Below are 26,618 nucleotides of genomic sequence, written 5' to 3'. Positions count from 1 at the left end.
CTGGAAGAGCTTTGCGCTCAGGGGGACATGCACGTGTGCGCAGTACAGGCACACACGGGGGCACACGTGCACACACACAAGCACGCACACGCAGACGTACACATATAGAGGGGCGCACACACCCAGGGGCACACGTGCACACGCAGAGGCATGCGCACACAAGAGCACGCACACAAGGGCACATATGCACATGTAGAGGTACACATTCACACGCAGGGCACACAAGCCCATGCACATGCAGGGGCACACGTGCATACACACAGGCACACACACACAGGAGCACACGCAGACATACACGTGCACACAGGCACACACACCCAGGGGCACACATGCACACACACACAGGCACGCACACGCAGATGTACACGTGCAGAGGGGCGCACACACCCAGGGGCACACGTGCACACGCAGAGGCACACGCACACAAGCAAGAGCACGCACACAAGGGCACATGTGCACGTGTAGAGGTACACGTTCACATGCAGGGCACACAAGCACATGCACACGCAGGGGCACACGTGTACACACGGCACATAGGCAGAGGGGCACATGCGCACACAGAGGCACGCGCACACAAGCAAGAACACGCACGCAAGGGCACATATGCACGTGTAGGAGTACACGTTCACACGCAGGGGCACACGTGTACACACGGCACATAGGCAGAGGGGCACACGCGCACACAGAAGGGCACGCGTGCATGGGCACACGGGCTCACAAGTCCGCCCACGCTGCTAGACTCCTGGTCACCACCGTCTTGCACGGTACCTGCTTGAAGCCGGTCAAGACGGACTCTGCCTACGTTTAAAGGAGCCGAGCCAGTCCCACCCATGGAGGGAATAGCGAGTAGGAGGTGGGAGGGGGCAGGCGTGCCGCATGAGAGGACAGGCACGCGGGGCTGCGAGCTGGCCCGACGCTCGGCTCCCTCAGACCTGAACACTCCGTCCGCGGGCACCTCGCAGACACGGCAAAGCGGGATCGGGGTGTCTACCTCGGGAAGCCCCAGAACCCCCAGGGTCGGGGCTGGCGTCCCCCTGCACTGCCCCTCTCTCCTCTGGCCTGCTTTCCAGTCGGAGGGACGAGCACAGCCCGGGCAAGCACGGGCACCGGCCAGCAGGCAGGGCTGGACACAGACAGGCCACCTTTGTGAACCCAGACACGTGTGCTGTGCTTTGAACGCCCGAGTCTCCCCCAGCGCCCTGATAAACTGCCGCCAGGCCAAGCCTTCCTACTAACCCGGCGGGCTGACCGCCGGCTGCATCAGGAAGTTCTGGGTAGCGAGCTGGTCGCCGGGGATTCTGCGCACCGCCCTGGCCATCCGCAACCATGCTTGCTCGCTCTTTGCTTTAGATATAAAAACCACCCCCGAAGGCAGACAAGCAACTACCAGGGAAAACACTGAAATTCGAGGAAAAGAAGGCACCTGAGGCCAATGGAACAGACCGGACTGTGTCGGGCACAGGTGCGGAAGGACCGTCAGCGGAAGGCTCCGAAGGCGAGTTAGGACACCGGGGTTTGCAGCTCGAGGACACAGGTACCCCTGGTGACCAGCGTCCCCTGAGCACGCCTGCGAGCTGCTGGAGGTGAGACGGTCCCTCCCACCACTAACCTGGCCTCCAGCTTCCCCACTTCACCCAGAGTCACCTCTGGCCTTCCTGCCCCTGGGCAGAGACCCAGTCACCTGACTGTCACCTCTGCCTTCAGCACAGCTGGAAGCCACCCCACTCACTGGACACCCTACTGCCAATGCTTCACCTCCCCGCGCAGCCACTCCACGGACACCCATGACCTGGAACCCGCCCGGGTCACTCCACAGGTGCCCCTGCCACCCAGGACCCCCTGGGCCACTCCACGGACGCCTGCCCCGCATCCCACGCTGCCCTTCCCCCTTCACATCAAGGCCACCCAACGACCTGATCCACGTGATCAGGTCACTTTTCTAAAAGAAGCCCCATGGCCCCCACATCACGGAGACCATGACAAAACCCTCCTCTCGCCTCAGGGGCCCTTTCCGGTTGGGCACCCGAGAGTTCCCTCATCCTGTCCCCTCCCCGGTCTCTCCACCTGCTCCAGCCCAGCCTGCCCAGCCTCAGACACCCCGAGTGGGGCAGGCTGTGCACCAGTGCCGGGGTGCTGATTCCTGTCTGTCCGGGTCCCCGTGTTCCTGTAAACAGCACGTGCTGATGGGAGGCGACCTCGCAGTCCTGCACAAGGACCAACAGCAGACGGGCTCTGCCTCATACAGAGGCCGCACAGTGTTTAGGACCCGCCTGCGGAAGCCGCCACGGCCACATTTAGCTCCTGAACGATGAGCCACACAAAGAAAGGGAGGAAGAAAACCAGGCAACCCCACGGGCCCCCACAGGGGGCAGAGCATGGTCCCTATCGCAGACGGCTGGGGACACCGCGAGGCACCACGGTGACAAGGCCATGAGCCCCAGGCATCCCTGTCCATGGGGACAAGGCCACAGACCCCATGCGTCCCTGTCCACGGGGACAAGGCCACGAGCCCCACGCATCCCTGTCCACGGAGACAAGGCCACAGACCCCACATGTCCCTGTCCACAAGGCAAGGCTATGAGCCTCACACATCCCTGTCCCCATCCTGGACCCGAAGAGTGGAGAAGTAGCCAACACAGGCTCCCCAGGGAGCACCTCCAAGGTGAGGCTGGCCGTCCATGGGAGAGAGAAAACGTCCAGAGATGGCCCCCAACACTCAACTGAGGCCAGCGCCCTCCAGGATGAGGAAACAGGTCTATAGTCTGCACACCCACGCCAGGAAGCTCAGCCCCAAACCAGCGCAAGGCAAAGGTCAGGCTTGAAGGCCGCGTTCCACTCCCAAGGACAGGGGCCCATTCCCACATCTTCGAGCCACGTGCACGTATCTAAGAATGTCAAATTCTCCAACATTTCTGTCCTGATGGAAAAGACCGGCTCATTGAAGACCAATCAGAAAACCCTGAAAACCCGGAGCCTGCCTCCCAGAGAGAGGGGACTGTGCGTGCTCCCGGAAAGCAGTGAAAGAATACGCGTGGTGGGAAGGCTGCTTTTCCAGAATAAAAGCCACGGCCACCGGGCACTTCTCACGGCACTGCTCTGCTCCCAGCACGGCGGGGGCCGGAGAGAAGGCATCAGTCACCCACCGTGCACATGACACCCGGGAGGCCTCAGCAGCCGCTTTACAAACACCCGAGCGCTGCAGATGCCGTCCCGACGGCTCGCAGTGCTCCGTCCCGTGTGCACAGCCTCACGTGGCAGCCGCTGCCCTGCCCCCTCTTCCCTCCATGCCATTTGTCATGGGGAACCGAGGTTCTCGGCCGGGGGCCAGCAGCGTGTGGGCGTCCAAGATACCCGAGGCCGTCGCTGCAGGACCCGGCGTGGCCCGCACCCGGGCAGCCGAGCCTGCATTTAGACGGGGATGCGGGCATGGCCCCCAAGGAGGCCACACAGGTGGGGTGGACGCCTGGCACTCGGGAGAGAAAGACCCCAGGACTAACTTGTTCCATTCAGGTCGACCATCAGCCCGTGCCGCACGTGCTCCTGAATCAGCTGCAACGTCCGCTCAAATATCTCTCCCGCGCGTGCCTGCTCCACGGTGTAGGGGTCCCTCGGGTACCGGAACAAGGCCAGCAGGTCATTGGGAGAACGGGGACGGCTAACGGGTCAGGAGCGGAGGGAAGAACAGAAAAAACCCTTGAGAACGAACATCACACCCCAAGGTACGATCACTGCCGCTGAGTGTTGGCGAAGCCGCTTCTCTAGACGTGGCGGACCGTGCCTTACTCATCCCAAGGGGAAAGCGTCAAAACCAAAGACGCTAAAGGCAAATCATTAAATCAACAGAGAAGACACACAGTTACGAGGCAGGAAAAAACACTTTGGAACTGCCAACACAAGCAAATACAACGCACCCGACAAATACTTTGTTTTTGCCCATTCGGTAGTAAGCCAAGTGAGTAAGTGGAGATTTTCTGAAAACGTCTTATATGTGAGTCACAGCTCAGCTGCTACTCAGAAACTGTGACTTTTGTTATCTGAACCCCACAAAACCCGGTGCCAATGGAGATTGTGACTTTTAATTTGAAAGGTTTTTCTTCAGACGCCATAGGTCACAGCTTCGTGTCCTGAACCGCATTCGCTTCACCCCGGAGACTGACCAAACAGTGGTCTGAACCCATTTCCGCCCCCAGTACCTGTCAAACAGGTGCGTGCGGGTTGAGTTTATGGCTCTGTCCACAGTCGCAATTGCTTCAACAATCGATTTGGCCACAAACGGGTCCCCGTTTCGGCTGACGTCAGGAACTGGAAAACACAAAGTCGTTCATTACCCAAAAACTGCCCCGCAAGTTACTCAGGCGATCACATCTGGACACGACATCATTTAGAATAAGGCACACCTCCCTCCAGTACTATTTTTCACACCAAAGTTAAATCACGCTAGAAGCTATTTTCAAGCCATATGTAAATCATAGACCTTAATTTCTGAAACCACGTGACCCTGGAGGAGGACGGGAAAAGTAGCTCGGACGTGAAGCAGCCAATTCTTCCAGCGAAGCCCGGCCGCGAGTGGAGGCTCGGCTCCGGCCAATTTTAATTCCTGGTGGATTCCGTCCTTCCGTCAGTGGCCAAACCCTCCACAGGTGCCTGGGTCTCCAGCCGTTCGCCCCTACAAAGACTCTGCTCCCTCCATTTTCCTGTCCACTATGGGCTGATCACGTCACCGCCACGAGCGCACCATTACCACACGCGCACACAGCTTAGCCTGCAGGCCTCTGGGCCTTTCCACTTCCCTCTTCTCGTCTCTTCCCACTTAATACCAGAGTTTGCTAAATAAAATAACCCCGAAACCAACCGATCTTCTACCCCTATCCACTGACGCAGCTGGAGCAAAGGTCACCGGGCACGAAGTGGTACTTTTTTCCCTAAACGTACTCAGCCTTTCCAGAGTCTGACACAAATTTAAATGATCTTATTGAAATGCTTCTTTCACTTGGCCTTGGGACACACTTCCTCCTTCTTCCTGAGACACACTTCCTCCTTCCTAGGACATACTTCCTCCCTCCAGGGACACACTTCCTCCTTCCTGAGACACACTTCCTTTTTCCTCATTCCGGGAACACACTTCCTCCCTCCGGGGTCACACTTTCTCCTTCCTGGGACACGCTTCTTCCTTCCTCCCTCCAGGGACACACTCCCTCCTTCCTCCTGAGACACACTTCCTCCTTCCTGGGACACACTTCCTCCCTCCTGGGACACACTTGCTCCCTCCTGGGACACGCTTGCTCCCTCCTGGGACACAGTCCATCCCACTGCGACACACTTCCTCCTCCTTCCTAGGACATACTTCCTCCCTCCAGGGACACACTTCCTCCTTCCTGAGATACACTTCCTTTTTCCTCATTCCTGGGACACACTTCCTCCCTCTGGGGTCACACTTTCTCCTTCCTGGGACACGCTTCCTCCTTCCTCCCTCCGCGGACACACTCCCTCCCTCTGGGACACACTCCCTCCTTCCTCCTTTCTGAGACACACTTCCGCCTTCCTGGGACACACTTCCTCCCTCTAGGGACACACTTCCTCCCTCTGGGGACACGCTCCCTCCTGCTGGGACACACTCCCTCCTGATTCCTCACACCTCCCAAGGACCTACAGGAGCCAGGTCTACCTGACCCCCACTCCTGCCTTCTGATGCCTACCCCCACCTCTGTCCCTTCTGCAGCGGTGTGGCCGCTTCCTCCTTCCCATCAGACCTCCCCGCTGAGCCCGGCCAGCCTCAGGCCCTCCCTGGGGGTCACACAGGGCAGTGGTCTAAATACTCACAAATCCGCACCAGCCCATCTCTCTCCCTGAAGCTTACTCGTGCTTTTCACGCGTGGACACAGAACCTTCCGTGCGTCTCATCCCAGCCTCCACCCCGCTCTGTGACATCTCAGCGAATGGCGCTCGCCCGCCGGGCTCTGCGTGGGTCCACGGCCGGCAGGCCCATCACGCCTGCGCTGCGGCAGCACGCCGACTGGGACACTGGCAGACACCGTCCTCGCTCCCTCCCCCACACCTCACCGTCCTTACTGCCTCGGAACTGCTCGGACCTTTCCGGTGGCTTCCCACACCCGTGCAATAAAAGCCAGACCACAGCCCGGCTGACGAGGCCCCGACCCCGCCTGGCCTCTGGCATTCGGCCCGTCCCAACCTCAGGCCTCACGCCCGCCACTCGTGCCAGGCCACGCGGCCCCGCTCCTCAGAATGTGCGTGCCCAGGGCGGGTCCTCCCCGACCACCTGCCCCGAGCCCCAGCCTCCTGGTCGGATCACGACTGGAGCCTGCTGTTCGCTCTGTTACTCGTCCGCGTCCGCCGCCTGGACGTGAGCCACAGCCCCTCGGGCCCTCGACACCCCTGCGCCCGCCCTCAGCCGTGTACAGAGCGGCTGCCCGGGACGCTCACCTCCCCGCCGACACGGGCACGCAGCGGGCGAGCCACGGTGCGTGGGACACATTTACCTGCTCTCGACCCACGTGGCCCAACAGCATTTCCCAGGCAGACCCCCCGCGCAGTGGGTCTCGCACGGAGCCAAACTTACTAACTTTTGGAACCGAATGTTTTTATGCCAAGTGCTAGACGAGAGGGTCCGATAATTGTATAGAATGTTATGACTCCAATGTTTCATTATTATGAATCACTTCAATTTGTTTTCCTCTGTAAACGACAATCACGAAAACTAACACGAAAACATTTACCTACCGTTTGAAAAAATAAAGGAAATTCACCAAAACGTTAATAGTGCTTATTTCTTAGAGGTGGGATCGTGGGGAGATTATTTTTAAATCTCATATATAACCAATTCACATTTAAGTAACACTACTTCAGGTATAAAAAACTGTAATTAAAAAAACACAGTCATAAAATTCACCAATCTAATTTTACATCCATTTCACACACCATGTATGATGGGAAAATAATATTTTTCCCTAAAAAAACCCTCCAAAATCAGGCTTCCAGTTATTCCTTAATGGTTCACATTTTTTTTTTCATTTTTTTTTAAAAGGCTGCCCTTTTAAAATAATTTTTTATTTATTTTGAGAGAGAGACTCAGAAAGCACAAGTTGGGGAGAGGCAGAGCAGGGGGAGGGCAGAGAGAATCCCAAGCAGACCCCACACTGTCAGCGCAGAGCCCGACTCGGGGCTCGATCACACAACTCTTGAGTCAACCTGAGCTGAAATCAAGAGTCAGACACCTCACCGACTGAGCCACCCGGGAGCCCCCTTGGTTCCTATTTAAGAAGTGGCTTTAGGCTTAAGGCGTGGGGGGTGGCGGGTGTACAAACCAACCCAACCCCATTGCTTCCTGTGGGCACTCACAAGCCCGTGGAGAAGGCAGGAAGGCAAAAACACAGACCCAAGCGAAGGTGGTGGCCGCTCGGGATGGCGGAGGGGAAGCTTGACGGGACATACAGAAGACGCAACTTTGGGTCCAACCTAACACTGTGGGTTTGCCCTGGAGCCACAGGGCACAGGGCAGCGACAGTGACACGTGCACAGGGCAGCGACAGTGACACGTCGGGGATATGAGCCTTCAGGAAGAAGGCGGCAGATGTGGACAGAACAGGTGAACGAGACAGGCAAGGGGCAGATGCAGAGGTGGGCTCAGCGTGGCTCAGGGTCCGGGGCGGGACCGGTCAGTGATGCCAGACACTCATCCCGGGAGGACATGTGGCCCCTTCCAGAACTAGCGCGAGGACAGTGAAGGGGCACCAGCCGCGTCCACTCCTGCCAGATGGGGACTGCAAATTACATGCTCCCAGACCCGAATGGGTTTGGATGACGACTCCACCAACCACCAAACCCCTCATCAAGAAAAGCCGCACAGGGCACGTGACCACAGCGGCCTGCGGTCTCGGGGTGGCCGCCAGAGCGTGTGAGGCTGGGCAGGCGGCTCTCCTCTCAGGATCCCGGCAACGCCCCTGCAAACTGGGGGTGCCCTGCCTTCCTGTAACCCTGAAAACCCTCAGACGTCAGTCTGCAAGTGCGCTGGGCCAGGTGCCCTCCTGCTACGTGAGTCCACGCGGGAGAATGTCTGCCAACCTCAGGACACACGCGCCGAGGGGACTCACCGCTCACGCTGAGCACCATGCTGACGGAGGCCTGCCCGATAGTGTTCCTGGCCACACACTCGTAGCGGCCTGCGTCCGCGGTCCCGACGTCGTGGATGGTCAAGAACCCCTCGGGGCTGATATGAAACTTCCCGCTTTCCGTCACCTGAACCCCATCCTGGAACAAAGCAGAACAGAAATGATACTAAGAGTAAGATCAAGAAGCAGGCGTTGTCTTTCTGGGGTGGGGACACCGCCTGTCAGGACCTCATGAGCGGACGGGTCACACGGACTGTGGTCACATCTGTGCAAAACTAGAAAGAGAACATTTAATCCAATTCGGTGAGAGTTTTCTTAAACTCCTGCAAAAGATCCAGAGAAGACACAGGTAAGTTCCTAGGAGTCTCCAGGATTGGGGATCGGGGGCTCATGAAAGGACACCCCTGTGCGGTGTGCACGACAGTAGGGAAGGTACAGAGCTTGGGCAAGGGCCAGCGGGATGGCCCCGTGTGGTCATGGCAGGTGAAGTCTGGCAGACCGTGGGGGGAACTCAAGCCTCCCTCCGAGGGACCCCTGCCCATGGCCACCCCATCCTCCGGGGACACGTCCCGTCGAACTCTTGTTTATAATGGCTATACGTGGAAATGCACTTTTGCATTGGGCTTCAGAAAAACAACACGGAAGAATGCAATAACACCAAAAACCTCCTGTATGGATTATGGGGCCACGGATCTAGCCAGAAGGTTTTCCTGGCTTTTGTCACGGGGAAGGTCACAAAGAGGATGATGCTGTGTCGTGCATTTGCCTCGTTTTGCTTTGTCAGTAAGGGGCCCGCAGCATCTGCTGACTCCGAGAGGAAGCGCACGGCCAACAGCCACCCCCCTCTCCCCCGCCTGTGGCAGGTGCTACCTTGTTCCAGGTGATGACGGGCTCAGGCTCCCCCTGGGCACTGCAGGGGAGCTGCACGTTGGTGCCCACCTCCACCGTCCTGTCGCTCGGAATGCTGGCAAACACCGGGGTGACTGCAAAGCAAGGGGCAGCCGGCTGACCACGGTGGAAATCCCAAGACACTCGTGATTTACAGCAAAAGGCTTCAAAAGAGCACAGCCCCTTGCCCGCAGCCAGGCCAGACCCAGGGCACTCTTGCCAGTGTCAGCCTGTCACTCTGCCTCCTAGCCTTGTCTGCAGAGAGCCGAAGGGCCGGAGGAAAGGGGAGATGGTCTGCCCGCGGCCCACGCTGGACCTGAGGAGCACGTCTGAAGAGCAGACCGCAGCCCTAACCAGCTCCTGTGTACGTGGGGCGGGGGGACCGGGACGTCACGGGCCCCGGAGAGAGCCTGATGGTTAGGACGGGAAACGCACACTTAGGAGAAGAGCTTTCCTCACCAGGAAAGTGAGGATCCTGGCCCACACCCACGTGGGAAGTCCTGGTGCCCTTTAGGGACCACCCACAGGATCTCATGCAACAGGCCATCCCACATGCTGCCCGTCGGGAATGGGAAGGTCAGCCCCAGCCGAGAGCAGTCCAGCCCGCCTAGGTAACAGGAAGACAGCCCAGGCCCCAAACCATCAGGGAAGGACCCCCCCAAGGGCTGGGGACCCTGCAGCACCAGCCACACTCCGGCTTGGGCGCCTCTCACGGACAGAATGGTCAGACCACGCGCCCACAAAGGACAAAAGGAAGACGTGCGTGAAGGCTCATGGGACAATGGTGCGAGAGACAGAATCCCTGGGACATTCTCAGGATTCGTCCACGGGTCAGGAGCTATCAGACCCCTGGCCACAGTGACCATCTGGGAAAGGACATGAGAGCCGTTCTGTGAAGCGGGAAGAATCGGCCCCAGAGCACGGACAAGCCGGCCTCGTCGGGTTCCCCACGAGGAGCTCCACGAGCGGGACGCACACCTTGTACCTCGAGCAGGTACGAGGGACGGGTGTTCAGAGGAAGAGGACACGCTCTGTCGCGAGCAGTGACGGGAACCTTGGCCGCAGAAGGCCCGCGTCTCCGGACGGCGCATCCGCACAGAGCGGTGGGTCCGCCAGGAGGGAGCCGCGCGTACCTCTGGGCTGCACGGTCAGGTGGGCCACAGCCCTCTGGGAGCCGATGATGTTGACAGCCTGGCACTCGTACTGGCCCTGGTCGTGGAGCGCCACACCCGAGATCCTGAGCGTTCCCGAGGAGAGGACGAGGTGTCGCCGGTCCACGGACAGCTGGCTCCCTGAAAGGCACGGGGGCGCCAGTCAGTGGGACACGCAGTGAGTGGTGGGTTAGAGGCAGGACTCGGGTACGTCGGTCAGCAGAACGTTCTCGGAGCAAACGAGAAGCAGGGCCCCTGGGTCAGCACCTCCTGAGCGACGGTCCAGCCTACGGGGCGTGCGGCAGGTCAGGGACAAGAGACCCGTCCCCGCCTCCGAGAAACTGCCCAGAAGCAGGGAGGAGCGGATGGCAGGGACGCAGGCTAAACACACAGGAGTCAGGACACAGGGGGCGTGTGTGACGTCGGCCCGAGGACGGGCCACGGGGCAGGGGGCAGGGCGGGAGTTACTCAGAAGCGAAGGACACCCCAGGTGAGGGGGCACATGCCCTGGCGGAGCCCCTCCTGCCCAGAATAGAGGTGCAGGCGATAGCTCCTGCCACACCTGCCCGGGTGCTCCTCTGGTTTAAGGGCCCCTTAGGGGAGCTGCCCTCCGGTTCCAGGCAGGTTCTCAAGGTCACTCCCAGGGCTGAGCCCGGGGGCCACCTCTCCTCCCCCCACCTTCCCAGCCGGGCTGCCAGCGCCCCGGAAGAAGTCTGTGTCTTTGCGTCATCTGCCCTGCGGTTCACCAGCTGCAGCAGGAGAGGTGGCCCCGGGGAATCAGCATGATCGACAGGTGGAGATCAACAGTGTGACCTCACCGCAGGTGGAGACACAGCACGACGGCCCCAGGAAATGAGCTTCCAACAGACGTGTGCTACAATCAGTTTCCAGAAACTTCTATCCTACATGCTGCTAAATCCCATCGAGATGCTAATTCAGTGCAGATCAAAAGTAAGACACAGACTACATGGGAGGAGCAAGAAAGCAGAAGGCCACCCCAGCGCCCTCGTGGACAGTCTCCTCCCCGTGTCCTTCTCAGCAGCAGTGGGCGAAGGCGAGGCTGGGACACACACACGCTGACGGTCCCCATGGCCGGGACGCCTTGGCTCGGCCACCACTCGGGCCTGGGCAGGGGCTCCGGGGTTGCCTGGAAAGGGCAGACAGACTTCCCGAGGCGGCTCTTACCTCCTTTGGTCCACGCTATGACCGGCTGTGGGTAGCCCTTGGCCTCACACTGGAAATCGACCGTCTGGCCCTCGATAACAGCTCTGTCCGCAGGGGTCACGGTGAACTGGGGAAGAGCTTCCGGAAGGAAAAACATGGGAAGGATCATTTCAGAGGTGGATCTGGGTAAAACCACTGGAAGGAGCATCCGGGTCCTCCCTCCGGGCAGGCGCCACGGCCCCGAGCGGCCAGCTGTGCCCCAGGGGGGCGCCAGAGAGGGAACAGCATGACGGCAGAAGGGCATCGGACGCCGGGAGACGTTCAGAGACCTCTGCTGACTCAGCCCCACCGCACACGCAGTGTGCGGACGGCGATGAGGCTAACGAGGGGGTCCCGCTCCTCTCGCCGTGCAACGTCCGCTCGTCCTTGTGTGGCGAAGCGTCACCTGGCCCAGCTGTACGTGGGGACAGGAGCCGGTTTGCTGCTGGGGGTGTGAATCACACAGCCCTAAGCCCAGAACAGATCCGTGCGTGCAACAGTAACGACCAGACGACAGCACCACGCGGTTACGTGCCCAAAGAGGCAGCAGGACAGACTCACAGCAGACGGCAAGGGAGGGGGCTTCCATGGAGGAGGGAGGCTGGGGAAGACAGACAAATCGGGAGAGGGCTGATCTCTCGGGATTTTCGGCTCTCCTGGCTCAGAGCTTCTCCTCAAATGCCTCACTGTGTAATCTATTAACAAGGCAACAAACTCACTAAGAGTCAGTCGGACGTTAGGAAACACACAGCTGAGCTCTTAAAACTACAGGTCCCGTCTGCAGCTGGAGCCAAAGCTACTCCTGGGAAGTTCCGAGCTGAATGCAAGGCTTACTGATGGACTCAACACGCCCGTGCACACCGCCCACACTCGTGTGTTCGCCTTACACACGCCAGGTGCCCTACGTGCCACAGATAACACGGCCAGAGATAAAGCCCCGGGAGAAATGAACCATCCTAAAAGTCTCCATTCGGAAACCAAACGAATCCCCAAGTCACGGAAGTCGGAGGTGGGAAGTGCGCTGGGGGCGGGGAGAGGGTCTGCACGCGAGCGACGAGGGGGCGCCCAACCCACCCTGGACGATGATCAGAGCCGCAGCGTGGATGCTGTCCAGGCTGTTGGATGCGAAGCACGTGTACTCCCCACTGTCGTCCTGCTGGACGTTCTGAATGTACAGGCCGCCAGAGGGGGTGATGCTCACGCGAGGGTCCTCAGGCAGGGGCGTGCGGTCCCCTTTGGTCCAGGTGATCCGCGGCACAGGGTGGCCTGTGGCGCTGCACTCCAGGGTGACACTCTCGCCGACCAGCACCTCCGTGTTCTGTGGCTGGATTACAAAAGCGGGTCGGGCTGTCACAAGGAAACACAAGTTCTGGATTAGTTTCCTCTGGCCAAGCAACAGGGCTCTGCGCGGGCTTCTCTCTCTCCAGGCCACTTGTTCCATCTACTGGCCTTAAAATGAAGCAAACGGTTTAATCAACACTCTCTCGTCTTCTTTCTCGTTTAAAGAACGTGCAGCCGGCAGGGATGTGCTGCCTCGGACGAGGGCCGTCAGTGCCCGACAGATGGCCGGGCGGCTCCCTCTTTCAGCGTGGACGGAGCAGCCCCAGGCAGGATCCTTACTTCTGTTCGTTCTAAGTACACTGGGTCAGTCCGGTCAAACCTTGCCAGAGCCTCTTACTAGCACGAAACACTGTTTTTAAACTGTATTTAGAACAAAGAAAAATAACCCATTTCCTATGCAAAAAGAAAGCACAAGCTAGCTGAGCTAGTATGTTCCAGCTCTGAATCCAGAAGAAAGTCTGTGCCCCGAGCGACCTGCTTTGTGAGGGCGTCCACGCAGCACGGAGCTCACACACCAGCGGCATAAACCGCCACGGCCCGCCTGCGGTGACGTAGCCACACACGTCAGAACTGAGAAGTCATACACCCCGTTACCCAGAGATCACTCTCCTAGGAGTTTACGAGCATGTAAAACAAGGTTTGTACCCCAAAAGGGTGCTTTTTAAATTCCTGTGATGTATATTCAGGCCGACACCCTTCTCCCCAATTCTGAAATCCAAAAACGCTCCGAACACGAAACATCTTTCATAATTTATTTGTAAAACTTAATCTGACGAGAAGCGTCTAGAGTCTTAACTTACTCCTCGTCACGTGACTGCACGCAGCTCGCTGTGGGACGCGGATACGCTGGCTACAGGGCGGTGCCCGGGACCCCGCGAGCCAGTTAAACAGATTATGTACCAGGTGGCCCTGCTGAAATTCCCCCAATTTCTGATTTCCAAATGATATCAGACCCGAGAGGTTTTGGATAAAGGGATGATGTGGACTGATAATAGCAAAAGATTTGAGGAAAAACCTCAGAAACTCCAAAGAACCAGTTAAATAGATCACATTGCCACAGATCATGAATTCCACGCAGCTGTGAAAAGGAAAGAGTAAGAAAACCAGTCACGTTCTGAGATGAAAAGCAAGCAAGGCAGGGGCGAAGGCAGCCCTAGCCATAATCTGGGAGAGTGGGGTTGGAGGCGTGAATTTAGGGGATGAAGAAAGACACACAGAAGAACAGTTCTGCGCCTTTCGTGTTCGGTTAATGTTTAAACTGTACTAAACACATATCTAAAGAACAGATAACAGAAGGTGCAGAAATGATCCTAATATTAGCATTTCTGGAGGATGGCAAGCTAGAGACCACAAAGCCATCTGCAGGGGCAAGAACCCCAAAGTCAAAGCCCACCCGGAGGGCACGTGCAACTGTGGCTTGAGAAGTGGCTGTTCAGAGCCTGTGGAGAAACAGAGGCAAAGGCGAGGACAGCTCTGGGTGCAACTGCGCACCCAATGTGGACAGAGAGTTGGCATCAGTCGAACGTGGAAATAAATCTCCTTCAAGTTTTATTGACCCAAAGCTGGTCCTCATGAGGGGCTGCCGCCTGACTCCAGCTCCAAGTGAGAAAGAAAGGGCGAGATTCAGAAGTGCTAACTATGCTATGACCACACAACACACGAAGCACAAAATGTTTCATACACCGAAAAATCAGAACACAGCCTACTTTGGAGACAACAGTAGGCGGTGATTATCGACTCTGGTAACTTAAGGTCACGTTTATATTATCCTAGGGAATCACTGACATCAAGGAACCACGCTGTGGCTTCCAAAGTGGAAGCAGGAAACAGAAGACGGGCAATTATTCCAAAATTAGGCACAGAATACAAAAAAGACTGGATAGATAGTCCCAGGATGCAAAACTGATAAATCTAACTATGTTGCTCATGACAATAAACACACATGGACTCATTTTAAGAAAACATCAGTCTGAATTTCTTCTTAAAAAACAGAGCAAAGGTCGAGGATTACCTAGGACCACGTGCTCCGACATCTCCGGGTGAAGGAATTTCGCTGCAGACTAGCGCACCCGCGCTTTGCCCACTTCCGGTCCCGCGCCCTGCCCACTTCCTGCCCACTTCTGGTCCCGCGCCCTGCCCACACCCTGCCCTGGCCCTGCCCATGCCCAGCCCGTGCCCTGCCCACTTTCTGCTCTCATCCTGCCCCCATCCTACCCATGCCCTGCCCATGCCCGCCCTCACCCTACCCGTGCCCTGCCCACTTCCTGCTCTCATCCTGCCCATATCCTGCCCATGCCCTGCCCACTTCCTGCTCTCATCCTGCCCACTTCCTGCCTGTGCTCTGCCCACTTCCTGCTCTCATCCTACCCACTTCCTGCCCAAGCCCGCCCTCACCCTACCCACTTCCTGCTCTCATCATACCCACTTCCTGCCCATTTCCTGCTCTCATCCTGCCCACTTCCTTCCCATGCCCTGCCCACATCCTACCCGTGCCCTGCCCAGCTGGGTGCAGGGAAGGAGCCTGTGTGCCACGAGCAAGGGCAGCTCTGGAAGGAACCCTCATGTGGCGTCCTCTCCACGTACCTGGAGACCCAAAGTACCTGAGGGTGACTTCTTGTGTTTTCACCTGCCCGGCGGCATTTTTCGCCATGCACTGGTAAATCCCCTGGTCTGTCTCCTGTGTGTTTTGGATCATCAGGGTTCCGTCGTCCAGCAAGTTGAGGCGGGAATCTGTGTTCATGCTTAGCTCGTTGCTGCAAAGACACAAACCCGGCACACTCAGACTCGGAAAGCTCCAGGAGGCCCAGTCCACACCAGAAGACACCTGAGCACGTGGGGAGGCAGAGACGCCATGCCTGGCCTTTCCAGGACACTTTCCCACCCCCGACACAGTGTCCCACATCATTACCATGTCTGGGACAGGGGCCGGCCTAGTGCATCACTAATTCCTGGTTACTTTTACTATTCAGTTTCAGTCTATAAAGATTTTAAAGTTTGGGCAACTGGGTGGCGTGGTCGTACAGGGGTCCCACTCTGTCCCGATTTTGGCTCAGGTCATGATCTCAGTGTGTGGGACTGAGACTCTAGTCAGGCTCTGTGCTGACAGCATGGAGCCTGCCTGGGATTCTCTCCTTCTCTCTGCTCCTCCCCAACACTCCCTCCCTGTCTCTCTCTCTCAAATAAAAATAAATAAAACAAAACAAAAAATACTTTTAAGTTTCAAAGCGGTCCTCTTTCCAAAGGGAAACAATGAAAATAGTGGGAAAAATTCAAAAGAAACATTTTCCTTGGTTTCTGGCAAACTGACTCAAGAAAATGGGACAGAAACATTTGCTATCATTAAAGCAAATGACTACATACACTGACCGACAAAACCATCATTGTTGTGAGCATTTCCCTATGGACGCCACTCAGAAACCTACAGGCTCTCGGCTGAAGACCCGGCCAGGTGTGAGAGCCCTCTTCCCCTCCCGGCTCACACACCTCTCTCCCTGCACCAACCCACCGAAAGTGACATCCGTCCTCATCCACGGGGTTTTCTGGAAGGAAGCAACAGTCCCCCCAGGTTCCAAACGTAAGAGACTTACTGATCTGGCCCAGCTCCCTTCCATAAACACGGTGAGCCAGCAAGTCGGGAAGGCTGGCCCACCGGTGAGGTGGACTAACAGGGGAGGCAGGTCAGCAGGGGAGGCGGACCCACAGGGGAGGCTGGCAGGTGGAGGCAGAGCCCAGCACCAGACGCCAGGCCTGGGGTTAATGGAAAAGGCTCAGCCGAATTCATGCCTTTCTACTTTTCAAATACACACGTACTCCTCCTGTATTAACTCAGGATTTTAAATCTTGACAACTCCAGAGCCATCCAAGAGAACACCCTCTCTGAGGACCAGGCTGGCACTGCTCACATCCTGCACGGCGCTGGGCCCGGGTCATAAGGACAAACCCAGGTTAGACGAGGCTCCCAAACTTCACAGGCAGGAAAGTGCTGCCCCTCCTGCACCTGACGGCTCTCTGATGCCAAGCTCCCCAGCTTCCTGCGCATCTTCTCTGCGAACACGGCCCAGCACTGGGAGGGATGACAGCTGGGTGGGCGTCTGGGCTCGGTCACCAGAGGGTCCTCTGCGCCCTGTTACGACCGAACGGCCAGCGAGCTCAGAGTGTAAACGCCCACAGCCAAGATCCACAGAAAAGCCTGTCCGTGTCCTCGTGAGAATGAACACAGAAGCAATGACAGGGGGTCTCACGCTAACAATCCGTTTTCAAGGAGTCGGTTCAGAACGCACGCTGGAAAGCGTTCCATGTTAACACAAGGCCCCGGGAGCCACGTCCTCCGACACCTGTGCCCCCACACACCCCAAAATGCTTGTGGACAGAAGGGAGGACGCTCGTTTGCTGAGGCCGATCAGACGTGCAAGGAACTAACTACAAAAGTGCCCACTTGATGGGCGTCCCTGAAGACGCTGTCCCAGCAGGAAGGAGCCCTCCTCACCCAGGAGGATGGTTCCAGCTTCGAAGCCCCAGTGACCACCCTCCCCCCAGATCCGGCGGAGAACCAAGCCTCCCTCACGCCCCTCACCCCAGGCAGGGGGAGTAACGGACGGCCCCTTACAGCAGAAACGATGCAGAAACGTTCTCCTTTAGACCCTTCCCTCCACCGGAGAGGCCGAGAGTGTCGAGGGGCCCACAGGGTGGCGGCGTGGGCACACGCCCAGTGGTGCAGACGGGGCATCTGGGCGGACAGTGAGAATCACTTACTTGTTTCGCAGCCAGATGATCTCGGGTTTGGGGTTGCCTTCTGCTCTGCATGTGAAAAACACAGTGTTCCCCGAGGTGACATCCGCGTCCTGGGGCTCTGATGTGATCCGGGGCCTTTCTGTGCCAAGAAGGAAACGCAGATCTTCTTGGTTTTAAACACTCCCGTTAGAGTCAGCAAGAACCCAAACCAGATCTCAGGTTTAAGAGAAAATCCCAAGTGTTCAAACATCTATCCCAACCACAATGTTCCCACGAAGATGACAGACGGGCATCTCCTGGGAGACAGGCTGAGTTTTACCCAGCGTTTCTGACCCTCAGATAAACCTGGCGAGACTCCTGTGCACACAGCAAACTCCAGGAACAGCTGCTTTGGGTGAATAAAGCAATAGAAAACAAAGCCTTTTAGCTAACGCACTCCTGAGAGCAGAAAGCTCTACTGTGCAAGGCAGGACGGTAGCGCGTCCTCGTCCTCTGTCCTCCCACGTGCGCGTCCCATTCCTATGGCCCTGGGACCAACGAGCTGCCTCCTCCAATCTGCTAAGGGGGGGCTGCCCCATGTCCTCCTTCTCCACGAATACGGTGGCAGGAGGCAGACAAAACCCGTGGCCCTCGAGCTGGGGTCCTGATGGTTAAGTCAGAGGCGGCTGGGGAGCAGGGCCACCCAGGGCAGCTCTGGGACATCAATCGTGTGGTGCATGGCGGTGACACACACACACACACACACACACACACACACGCATGTAGATGTCAGGGGTCAGCCGGGCACTCTCAGCTGCGGCCTCTGGCCTCTGTCCCAGGAAAGAGCCTCGTCTGTGAGGCGCACAGAGCCCAGCAGTGCTGCCTGCGTGCGGCATGGCTCCTGCCGGAGGACAGTCGCACAGGACGCATACATGTGAACAGGGCCTCTGACGCCGCACACTATTGAGGCCGGGCAGGTGCACAGACGGGTGCACACGTGTAAGGACAGTTAACAAAGGAGTGCAGATGCTGGCTGGTTACTCATAAAAGCTGCTGATTTCTAGTTTCATTACATGTATTTTCAACACTAAAAAAACGATGATGCTTTAGAGAAATGGGCTTCAGCACCCCAAAACAGTGCTGCAATTAAAAGGCTCAGCCGCACCAGGCCTTGGGCACTGCAGGACTCTGCCCCGCCGTCGGAGTTTGGCCCTTCTGGCGGTCTGTGTCTCGGGGCCGTGGCCGGAGGCCCAGCCCAGTGCGCAGAGGCAGCCGGCAGCTGCAGCCTGTGTGCATGGGGGCGGGAGGGACGGGGAGGCAGGGACAGTGTGACCCAGTTTGCTCATTTTGCAGGGGAGCCTGAAACCAAAGCCAAGAAACCCCACAGGCACTGAGTGATGCTGTGTGCAGACCAGGGCTTTGCCAAGGAGCGTCCCTGTCAGTCCCACAGGATCTGATGCAGGGACGCCGTCCCTGCAGGTGGGCAGGGCCGTGCGTACCACACCCCCTGGGCGCCAGCACGGGGCTCTGGGTGCCCCTCGGCCCCTGGCCGCACTCACCACAGTCCAGCTCTTCAGGGGTGATCGTGGCCACCGAGCGCCCCTGGATACGTCGCGGGTATTCACAGGTGGCGGCCGCCTGTGCGTTGCCGGACTTGGCGTAGGTTTTCAGCAAATCCGTCAGCCACAGGATTTCACAGTCGCAGTGCAGCGCGTTGGAGTCCAGTCTCCTGGGACAGGGAAGACGGTGAGACGTGGGGACGAGCCCACCCCGGACAAGCTGGACGCGTGAGCCTGTGCGGGGCCTGCCGGACACAGGCCGGCGAGGAGCGTCCAGGCCGCTGGCCAGGTCCCCACCCCGGGGACCCCGCCTGCTTGCCCGGCCCTAAGCTTGCTCTTCTGGTGACCTCCCTGCTCCCTCAACACCAAGTGCCCCTCCACCTTCGCCAGAACGCCGTCTGACTTTGGCTCGTTTCTTTGTCCAGAAGCAATCCTAACTAGCGAGGGAGGCTGTCTTATTTCACCTTATTTCGCTCTGGACCTGGGCTCATTAGCATGATCTTCCCCTTTTCCTGATGTCTAGCTCCTTACGCTCGGTGACGGCCAACCGCAGAGCGGCGGCCCTCCTGACCGCGGAGGAAAACACAGAAGGGCGTCAAGCAACGTTCTCGACCAGCACTAACATCCCTTCCTTCTATTAAAATACACCACCCGGGACAAGAAGTGTGTTGAGAGGTCTTAGAAACCGGGGGACCAGTTTACTTAATGCCCAGCTCTGCGAACACTCAAGGGCTGGGGACAGGACACAGAGTCCTACACGGACGTGGTTCCACCACCAAAATATGCAACATGGAATTAAAAATTAATCTGAAGAATGTGAAACTGATTTTAAAACATGTCTTGTTTGCCTCTGAAGGGGTCAACCTGCTGGCACACCCCCGGAGTCCCGGGGGCTCTCGGCTGTGCCCACCGGGAGGGTTGACTGTGCCCTCCGGGTGTCCCTGTGCTTTTCTGCATGTGACATACCCCGCAGCCCCTGGCACAGGACCCGGCCAATGGCAGGGAATCGGCTTCTGTAAAGACACACTTACAGTCTCTTCATGGATTCCAAGTGACTGAATGTTCCTGGAACCAAATGTGTGATTCGGTTGTTATGTAAAAATCTGTTGAAAGAGAGAAAACCACAAACCAACTTTTAAAAACGCTTCTTACACGTGTAGAAAAGAGTGCAAGCAGTCAAGCAAGTGAGTTGTAAACAATACCTCAGCGACTGCGTTTATGGGATACAAATGAACTTGAGAACAATATTTAGTTCAGAAAATAATTCGATTTGTTTTTCTATTTTATCACCACCTCCAAATAAAGAGAAAATTGTAAGTCCCGCTTCTGAACTGTTAGATAAGGAACAGAGATTTGCTCAGGTGTCTGGACAGGCAGTGGCCCCGTTTCCATCACAGAACCTGATGGCACGCGGCCCCCGGGGACCAGCGGGAAGACGGGAGGGCAAGACGAAATCAACTTACAGCCTTTCCAGCTTCGGCAAATGTTGGAATGACTCTGGGTCCAAAGTTTCTATCTGATTAAAGTGCAGGTATCTAGACAAGTTTTTTAAAAAAAGGAAAAAGAGAAAGGAAACATTGTGAACAATTTTACTTTTGCTGATCTAGATTTTCTGCTCAAAAAAATGGTTCCTAAGTCATTTCAAATTCGCATGTCAACAGGTAACTCTCTAGATTTCCTACACTGTGCAGAAAACACGTGAAGTAATCACATAGTAAGATGAAATACAATTAAAAACTGGGCACAGACTGTAAGACAGACAGCAGGGACTCTGACCAAGTCCCCTTCAGGCCTGGGGCCTGGCTGCTTAGCCCGGGGACCTGCTTGCAAAGCACACGGACCTTCGCAGGAAAAAAGCCAAAATATTCTCAATTGCATGTAAGTAGGTGCACGCCGTCATTCAAACCTTCTAGTCTATATGGGAATTTAGGGGAGGATACGCGTATACGTTAATGTGGGGGTGAGCATACCGTCAGCTCTGGAAAGAACTACAGGAAAAATAACACAGCACCAGGCTTAGTAAGATAATGTGCTAATTACAGAGAATATCCAGCATTTATATTTCATTTACTATGTCCCCTTAACTTTCCATAATTTACACATTTTTTACCACAACTAATTTCTCCTCATTTTCCTCAATTACTGCTTTTCTCACTTTGGAAATTGGTGTGTTTCCCCTTAAGAAAAACACCAGAAGTGGTCTTAGGACGGGGTGCTCCTGCCGCAAGCCCCCCACCCACACGAGGAAGAGGGGGGTCCCCGCCTTCACACAGGCTGACTCTGGGAGGGGACGCTGGGCCCAGCAGCTACAGGCTTCACCCCAAACCCAAACGCCAGAAAGCACTCTGGAAACGCACCCAGATCACTCGGAGACCTCCACTAACTTTCAAAGTACCATAACTTGGGTCACCAGAGTTCAGTTGTCCTCCCTTGCCCTCTGTTCCTGTCCTTGGCTCCCTGGGAGGGTGCATGGTGTCCCCCACCCCCCCACCCCCCGCCAAGTCTCAGGTCATTGCCAGATCCACCTCCCGCGCCTCCGTGACACCCGCAGACAGGTCCCTGCCCATCGCCCTGCACACCAGGGTGGGAAGCCCACGAGCAGGGAACAGAGGGGACACGGGGAGAAAATCCACAGTCAGCAGCCATCACAGGAGGCTCCTGGAGGGGACCCCCATCGGCAGGCAGGGGGAGTCCTAGGGGAGGCACCCAGGGAGGAGGTGGAGGAGGCAGGAGAGACTCCCCGGGGCTCCGGGCGGCCTGGGGGCCACCCCCCTCCCACGGCCCCAAGACGGCCGTGAGCCCCAACCCCATCTACGCTCTCTGCGTCTGGCCACACGCGTTCACCACACACGATGCGGGCCTCCCAGAAACCCGCTGGGCAGAAGCTCAGCAGACTCCGGCGGCCCCGGGCTCGTCCCAGGGGTGTGGAGGGGCTCCTGGAGGCATCCGGACCCAGGATCCACCGTCTCCAGCAGGTTGGTTAGAGACCCTGCTCGGGGCTCCTGGTCCAGTAAGCCTCACTTCCCCCAGACTTTGCCCCTTTCTTCCTGGAAAGTAGCTGGCCTCCCCGCCCCCCGCTGTCAGGGTGAGCTCCACCTGCTTCAACTTTCCAGCACGTTTAAATCAGACGCGATTTTCTAGGTGTCGGCTACGATGATCTCACTGCCCCGTCCCGGGGGGGAGTGTGTCCCTTCGTAAACTCTCCTCCACCTGGACGTTTTCCAGACACTTCCGTGTGTTTCTGCAAAGCTCTGAACTTTTTGTCCCTTTCTCTCTGAAGCGAAGATTACACAAACACTTCCGTACGACCCCTTCCCTCCCTGACATCACAAGCCACGCGCAGTGAGCTGAGGAATGCAGGTCCCTCCCGAATCAAAAGGGCCTCGACACACGAGCACCGTGTGTGCCCTGAGGCACTGTTTTCGGGGTGCCCGCGCCCCAGTCCTGCCGGGGATCCCCGTGCAGGCTCTGCGCCCGGCCGGCCGAGGAAACACGCACACGCGCGGGCGGCCGGGGGCAGACCCCCTGTTACAGCAACCGGCCCCGTCCGGCTGTGCGACTAAACTGCGGGCAGTTCTGGAATCCTCCAAGTTGTTCCAGCTCCACAGCCGAAAAGTCAAACAAACAAACCAGAAAGAGACTCCCGTTGCCTGGAATTCTACTTAGAAATGAACGTGCTGACTTCACAGCAATGGAGGACTTCTTGTGCGGCCACGGAAACGACATCCACACACGCTAACTAGAACCACGTGAAAAAGTTTATTTTCTCCGAAATCATGACGTCATAAACGCAGGAAGCTGCACGTGCGCAGGGTCACAAAAGGAACCGGCGGGAGATAAAAACCACCTGCCGGCCCCGCGGCGCCCTGGGTGCCTCTCCCCGAAGGCCCTTCACTTGTGTGCGAGCCTGTCCCTTAACTCGGGAGCACCATGAAGACAGGGGCCGCTGGCTCTCGCTGATCTCTGCATCACGGGGCTCAGCACCCGGCTGCTCTTGGGCAGAAACCGGTGCCGTCCGGGACCGGGTGGGTGGGGGTCAGACAGACAGAGGAGTAACTAACGAGTCAACCGCTGCTTCTCCAAGCGGCATGCACACACGCCCTACGCCCCGTTAGTACAGACATGCATCGTGCAGACAGCAAACTTAGTTCATCTTCCCTACGAGAGGCAAGAAGGCAGGTGACATCCAAGGCAGCCAGGCGCAGGAGAGGGACACTTACAGTTGCTCTAGAGAGGCAAGTCCCTGAAACGCTTGCCTGTCAATTGACTGGATCTCATTCTTGTACAAATAGCTGAAACAAGAAACGGGGGGAGGGTTAGCACACACACGAGACACCCTAGCTCCGGGTGGAAAGAAGAATTACGTCGACACATGGAGAGGGTTTTAAAATTAACGACTGCATTAGAATACGGACGACACATTGGCACGGCCGCGCGGTCACCCTCCTGGAGGGCCCCCTGCCCGTCCCCAAAGGACAGTGTCCACACACGGGACGCCGCTGACCACCACTCTGTCTTCGGACCAGTCCCTGGTTCTGGGAGCATGGCTTGCGACTCGTTCCCAGTACGCTCGCTTCAAAGCTCGAAGGGAATAAAACCATTTCCCCACAAACATGTAGTATGCGTTGATCATAAGACGCTGTAACTGCGGCATTTTGAGAGACCCGGAAACAATTTGGGGAGCGGACAGTTCGCACCCTGCATGTGCCCTGCAGACCTCCCCCACCAGGGTCCCCTGCTGGCATGTCAGAAGAGTCACAGAATTGGCTCACCGCCTGTTTTGAGATGGTCTGCAAGCTAAGAATGGGTTTTACATTTTTAACTGGTTGAAAATTTCAGAAGAACATTAACACCTCACGACACAGGAGAAGTATGTAAAGTGTGAATTTCAGAGTCCGTAAGGACACGGGACACGGCCCGGTTTTGTTAGCCTACGGCTGGTGGGGGACCACACGGCAGAGGCGGGGAGCCACCACAGACGCCAGATGGCCCTTCGCAGAGTCCGCCACATCCTGAACGGACCTGCCAGGGGTGAGGACCGTCCCCAAAGGGCCCCGGTTCTGAGGACATGACTGGCCCCCGGTACCGTCCTCATGAGCCCTGAAGGGCCATGGTGAATACGAGGTGATCTCAGCATCAGACAAAGAGGCTGGCGCCCTGGGTGCCTCTGCCTGCTGTGGACGCCCAGCGACCGGTCAGCACACACAGGCGCCAGCCTGGGACCGCGGTAAGGCCCTCCCTGCACATTGGTTACCTGGGGGCTAGGCTTTCGCCCTTTCGTCCCCCCAAGAACACGTTTGTCCTAACGCCTGTGACACTGTGTATTTCATCTGCAAAGGACCGTGCGTCTTACTGCACTGGGTTTCGTGGTTTTTGGTGCAGGGCTACCTCGAACCATCCAGCTAAGCGGCTCCCACTTCTCCGTCTGGGCAAATGTGCCGAGGCGACCCCAGAGACCAGGCAGAGCTCGCCCACCCGTGCAGAGCCCAGCGCCCGCCACAGAGGCCTGGCCAGCGGCCACTCTGTCAACCTCCACTCGCTAGCTGTGTGGTCGTGAACGAGCTGGCAACCTTCCTCCGCCTCAGTTTCTTCCGATGTAAATGGACACCACAGCACTTCAGGATCACTGGGAGTGAACAGATACATGGGAAGCCGACAGAAGATGGCCTCCCCCGCGGCCACTAGGGTCCTGGCAGGCGCTACTCCCCCTTCTACTTCCGGACGGGGGTTTCTGGGCTCATTTCTTCAAAAGAAGGCGAAAACAAGCCCCCGGTGCTGGGTCACTTTGCAAGGACTGAACCGAACTACTGTGGACGAGTCTGCGTCTGCGAGGACACGTGGGCTCCACGGGAGTAAGTGGGTGCTGGTCGCCTCCGGTAACGGGCCGCGTACAGATGAGTCCACACAGAGTCAGAGTCGCCTGGAGCAGGAGTTCTTGCCCAACTTCATCCGGAAATACCAGTGAGGGGAGGTTTAGGCCTTACACAGGCCACTAATACTCAACGTCTGAAACCACTGACTACGTGTAAAGGCGGAAATAACTGGTTAACTTCAGAACAGCTCCCCGGTACTGAAATTGCACAGTGTCCTCAGCGGTGCCTGTGGGAGCGCACTCTCCTGCCCAGGAGGGGATCAGATGGGCAGGTGGGGTCCCTCCTCACCAGGGACCCTGCCCCAAGCCCTCCCCGGTGACTGGGGCGCCTTCCTCCAGGCCAGCCACAGAGCGGGGCGAGGCTGGAGAGCAGGTGCCTTGATGGGGAGTGAGCCAGCAGACGGGGCTCCTCAAGCGTTACTTTAAAATATCCTTGTAAGTGAGAACCAAAGTGTCCCCCAAACTGTAACACTAAATACGTCTGCAGAGTGAATGATAACTTGCTCCTAATTAATTCAATCCCAAAGCACAATATTACAAAATAAAAAATAAAAGTAACACACACACATACACACACTACGGATGCTGGCCATCAGCTGACCGAACCTACTTTTGTCAGAAACCAAAACCTTCCTTCTGGAACTTGCATAGCACTTAAAATAAATAAATACATAACAGAAGGCCTTTCCCTCATTTTTAAAATGAGCGACAAGGCTTAATAATGTTCATACATTATTCTAGTCTATTCTGTCCTGTCCTGTCCTGTTCTAAAAAGCAACACACTATGCCAACTGTGATGGAAAATATTTATACCTAACACTTTCATTTACCTTCACTGAGGAATACGTATTTCTGTAAGCAGAGTTAATGTGATCGCTGCAGTGACGTTATCCAAAATCAAACAGGCTTCCAAATATACATCAACACCAATAATGTGACTTTGTTTTAAAAAATCAACATAACGTCTAGATGTTTAGGTTCACTTATGATATAAATTTCCAAAAAAAGTCAGTGATACAAATCCCTCATTAAAATAGTTCTACCTTGGGGCTCCTGGGGGGCTCAGTTGGTTAAACGTCTGACTTTGGCTCAGGTCATAATATGGCAGACAGTGAGTTTGAGCCCTGCGTCGGGCTCTGTGCTGACAGCTCAGAGCCTGGAGCCTGCTTTGGATTCTGTGTCTCCCTCGCTCTCTGCCCCTCCCCCACTCACTCTCTGTCTCTCAAAACTGAATAAACATTAAAAAAAAGGAAAAAAGAAAAGACAGAAAGAGGGACGCCTGGGTGGCTCAGTCAGTTGAGCGTCCGACTTCAGCTCAGGTCACGATCTCGAGGTCCGTGGGTTCAAGCCCTGTGTCGGGCTCTGTGCTGACAGCTTGGAGCCTGGAGCCTGGTTCGGATTCTGTGTCCCCCTCTCTCTCTCTGCTCCTCCCTCCCTTGAACTCTGTCTCTGTCTCTCAAAAATGAATAAACGTTAAAAAAACATTTTTTTAATGCTTCTATCTGGAAATGCCATCTAAGTCTTAAAAGTAAGAATAACATTGGGGCGCCTGGGTGGCGCAGTCGGTTAAGCGTCCGACTTCAGCCAGGTCACGATCTCGCGGTCCGGGAGTTCGAGCCCCGCGTCAGGCTCTGGGCTGATGGTTCGGAGCCTGGAGCCTGTTTCCGATTCTGTGTCTCCCTCTCTCTCTGCCCCTCCCACGTTCATGCTCTGTCTCTCTCTGTCCCCAAAATAAATAAACGTTGAAAAAAAAAATTTTTTTTTTAAA

General features: G+C 56.7%; 1 protein-coding gene across 2 annotated transcripts in view; it reads right to left on the bottom strand.

The window, feature by feature from the left end:
* The window catches only part of PXDN (peroxidasin), a 76,878-nt gene that overhangs the window by 14,257 nt on the left and 36,003 nt on the right, over positions 1-26,618 (bottom strand). Inside the window, exons 4-16 of one of the 2 annotated variants that reach the window (XM_043604657.1) lie at positions 23,199-23,270; positions 20,442-20,513; positions 20,010-20,081; positions 18,979-19,148; positions 17,462-17,579; positions 15,293-15,462; positions 12,443-12,715; positions 11,351-11,467; positions 10,148-10,306; positions 8,997-9,109; positions 8,109-8,265; positions 4,194-4,302; positions 3,498-3,655 (exon numbers count right to left, since the gene is read on the bottom strand). In XM_043604657.1, the coding sequence (XP_043460592.1) occupies positions 3,498-3,655; positions 4,194-4,302; positions 8,109-8,265; positions 8,997-9,109; positions 10,148-10,306; positions 11,351-11,467; positions 12,443-12,715; positions 15,293-15,462; positions 17,462-17,579; positions 18,979-19,148; positions 20,010-20,081; positions 20,442-20,513; positions 23,199-23,270 (1,760 nt within the window). The remainder of the gene's footprint in view (positions 1-3,497; positions 3,656-4,193; positions 4,303-8,108; positions 8,266-8,996; positions 9,110-10,147; positions 10,307-11,350; positions 11,468-12,442; positions 12,716-15,292; positions 15,463-17,461; positions 17,580-18,978; positions 19,149-20,009; positions 20,082-20,441; positions 20,514-23,198; positions 23,271-26,618) is intronic. The other variant, XM_043604658.1, reaches the window with a different exon arrangement.

This window comes from Prionailurus bengalensis, chromosome A3 (genome assembly GCF_016509475.1).
Source record: "Prionailurus bengalensis isolate Pbe53 chromosome A3, Fcat_Pben_1.1_paternal_pri, whole genome shotgun sequence".
NCBI classification, from domain to species: Eukaryota; Metazoa; Chordata; class Mammalia; order Carnivora; family Felidae; genus Prionailurus; species Prionailurus bengalensis.
The sequence above is the reverse complement of the archived record's forward strand: the minus strand, read 5'-3'. Positions and strand labels throughout refer to the sequence as shown.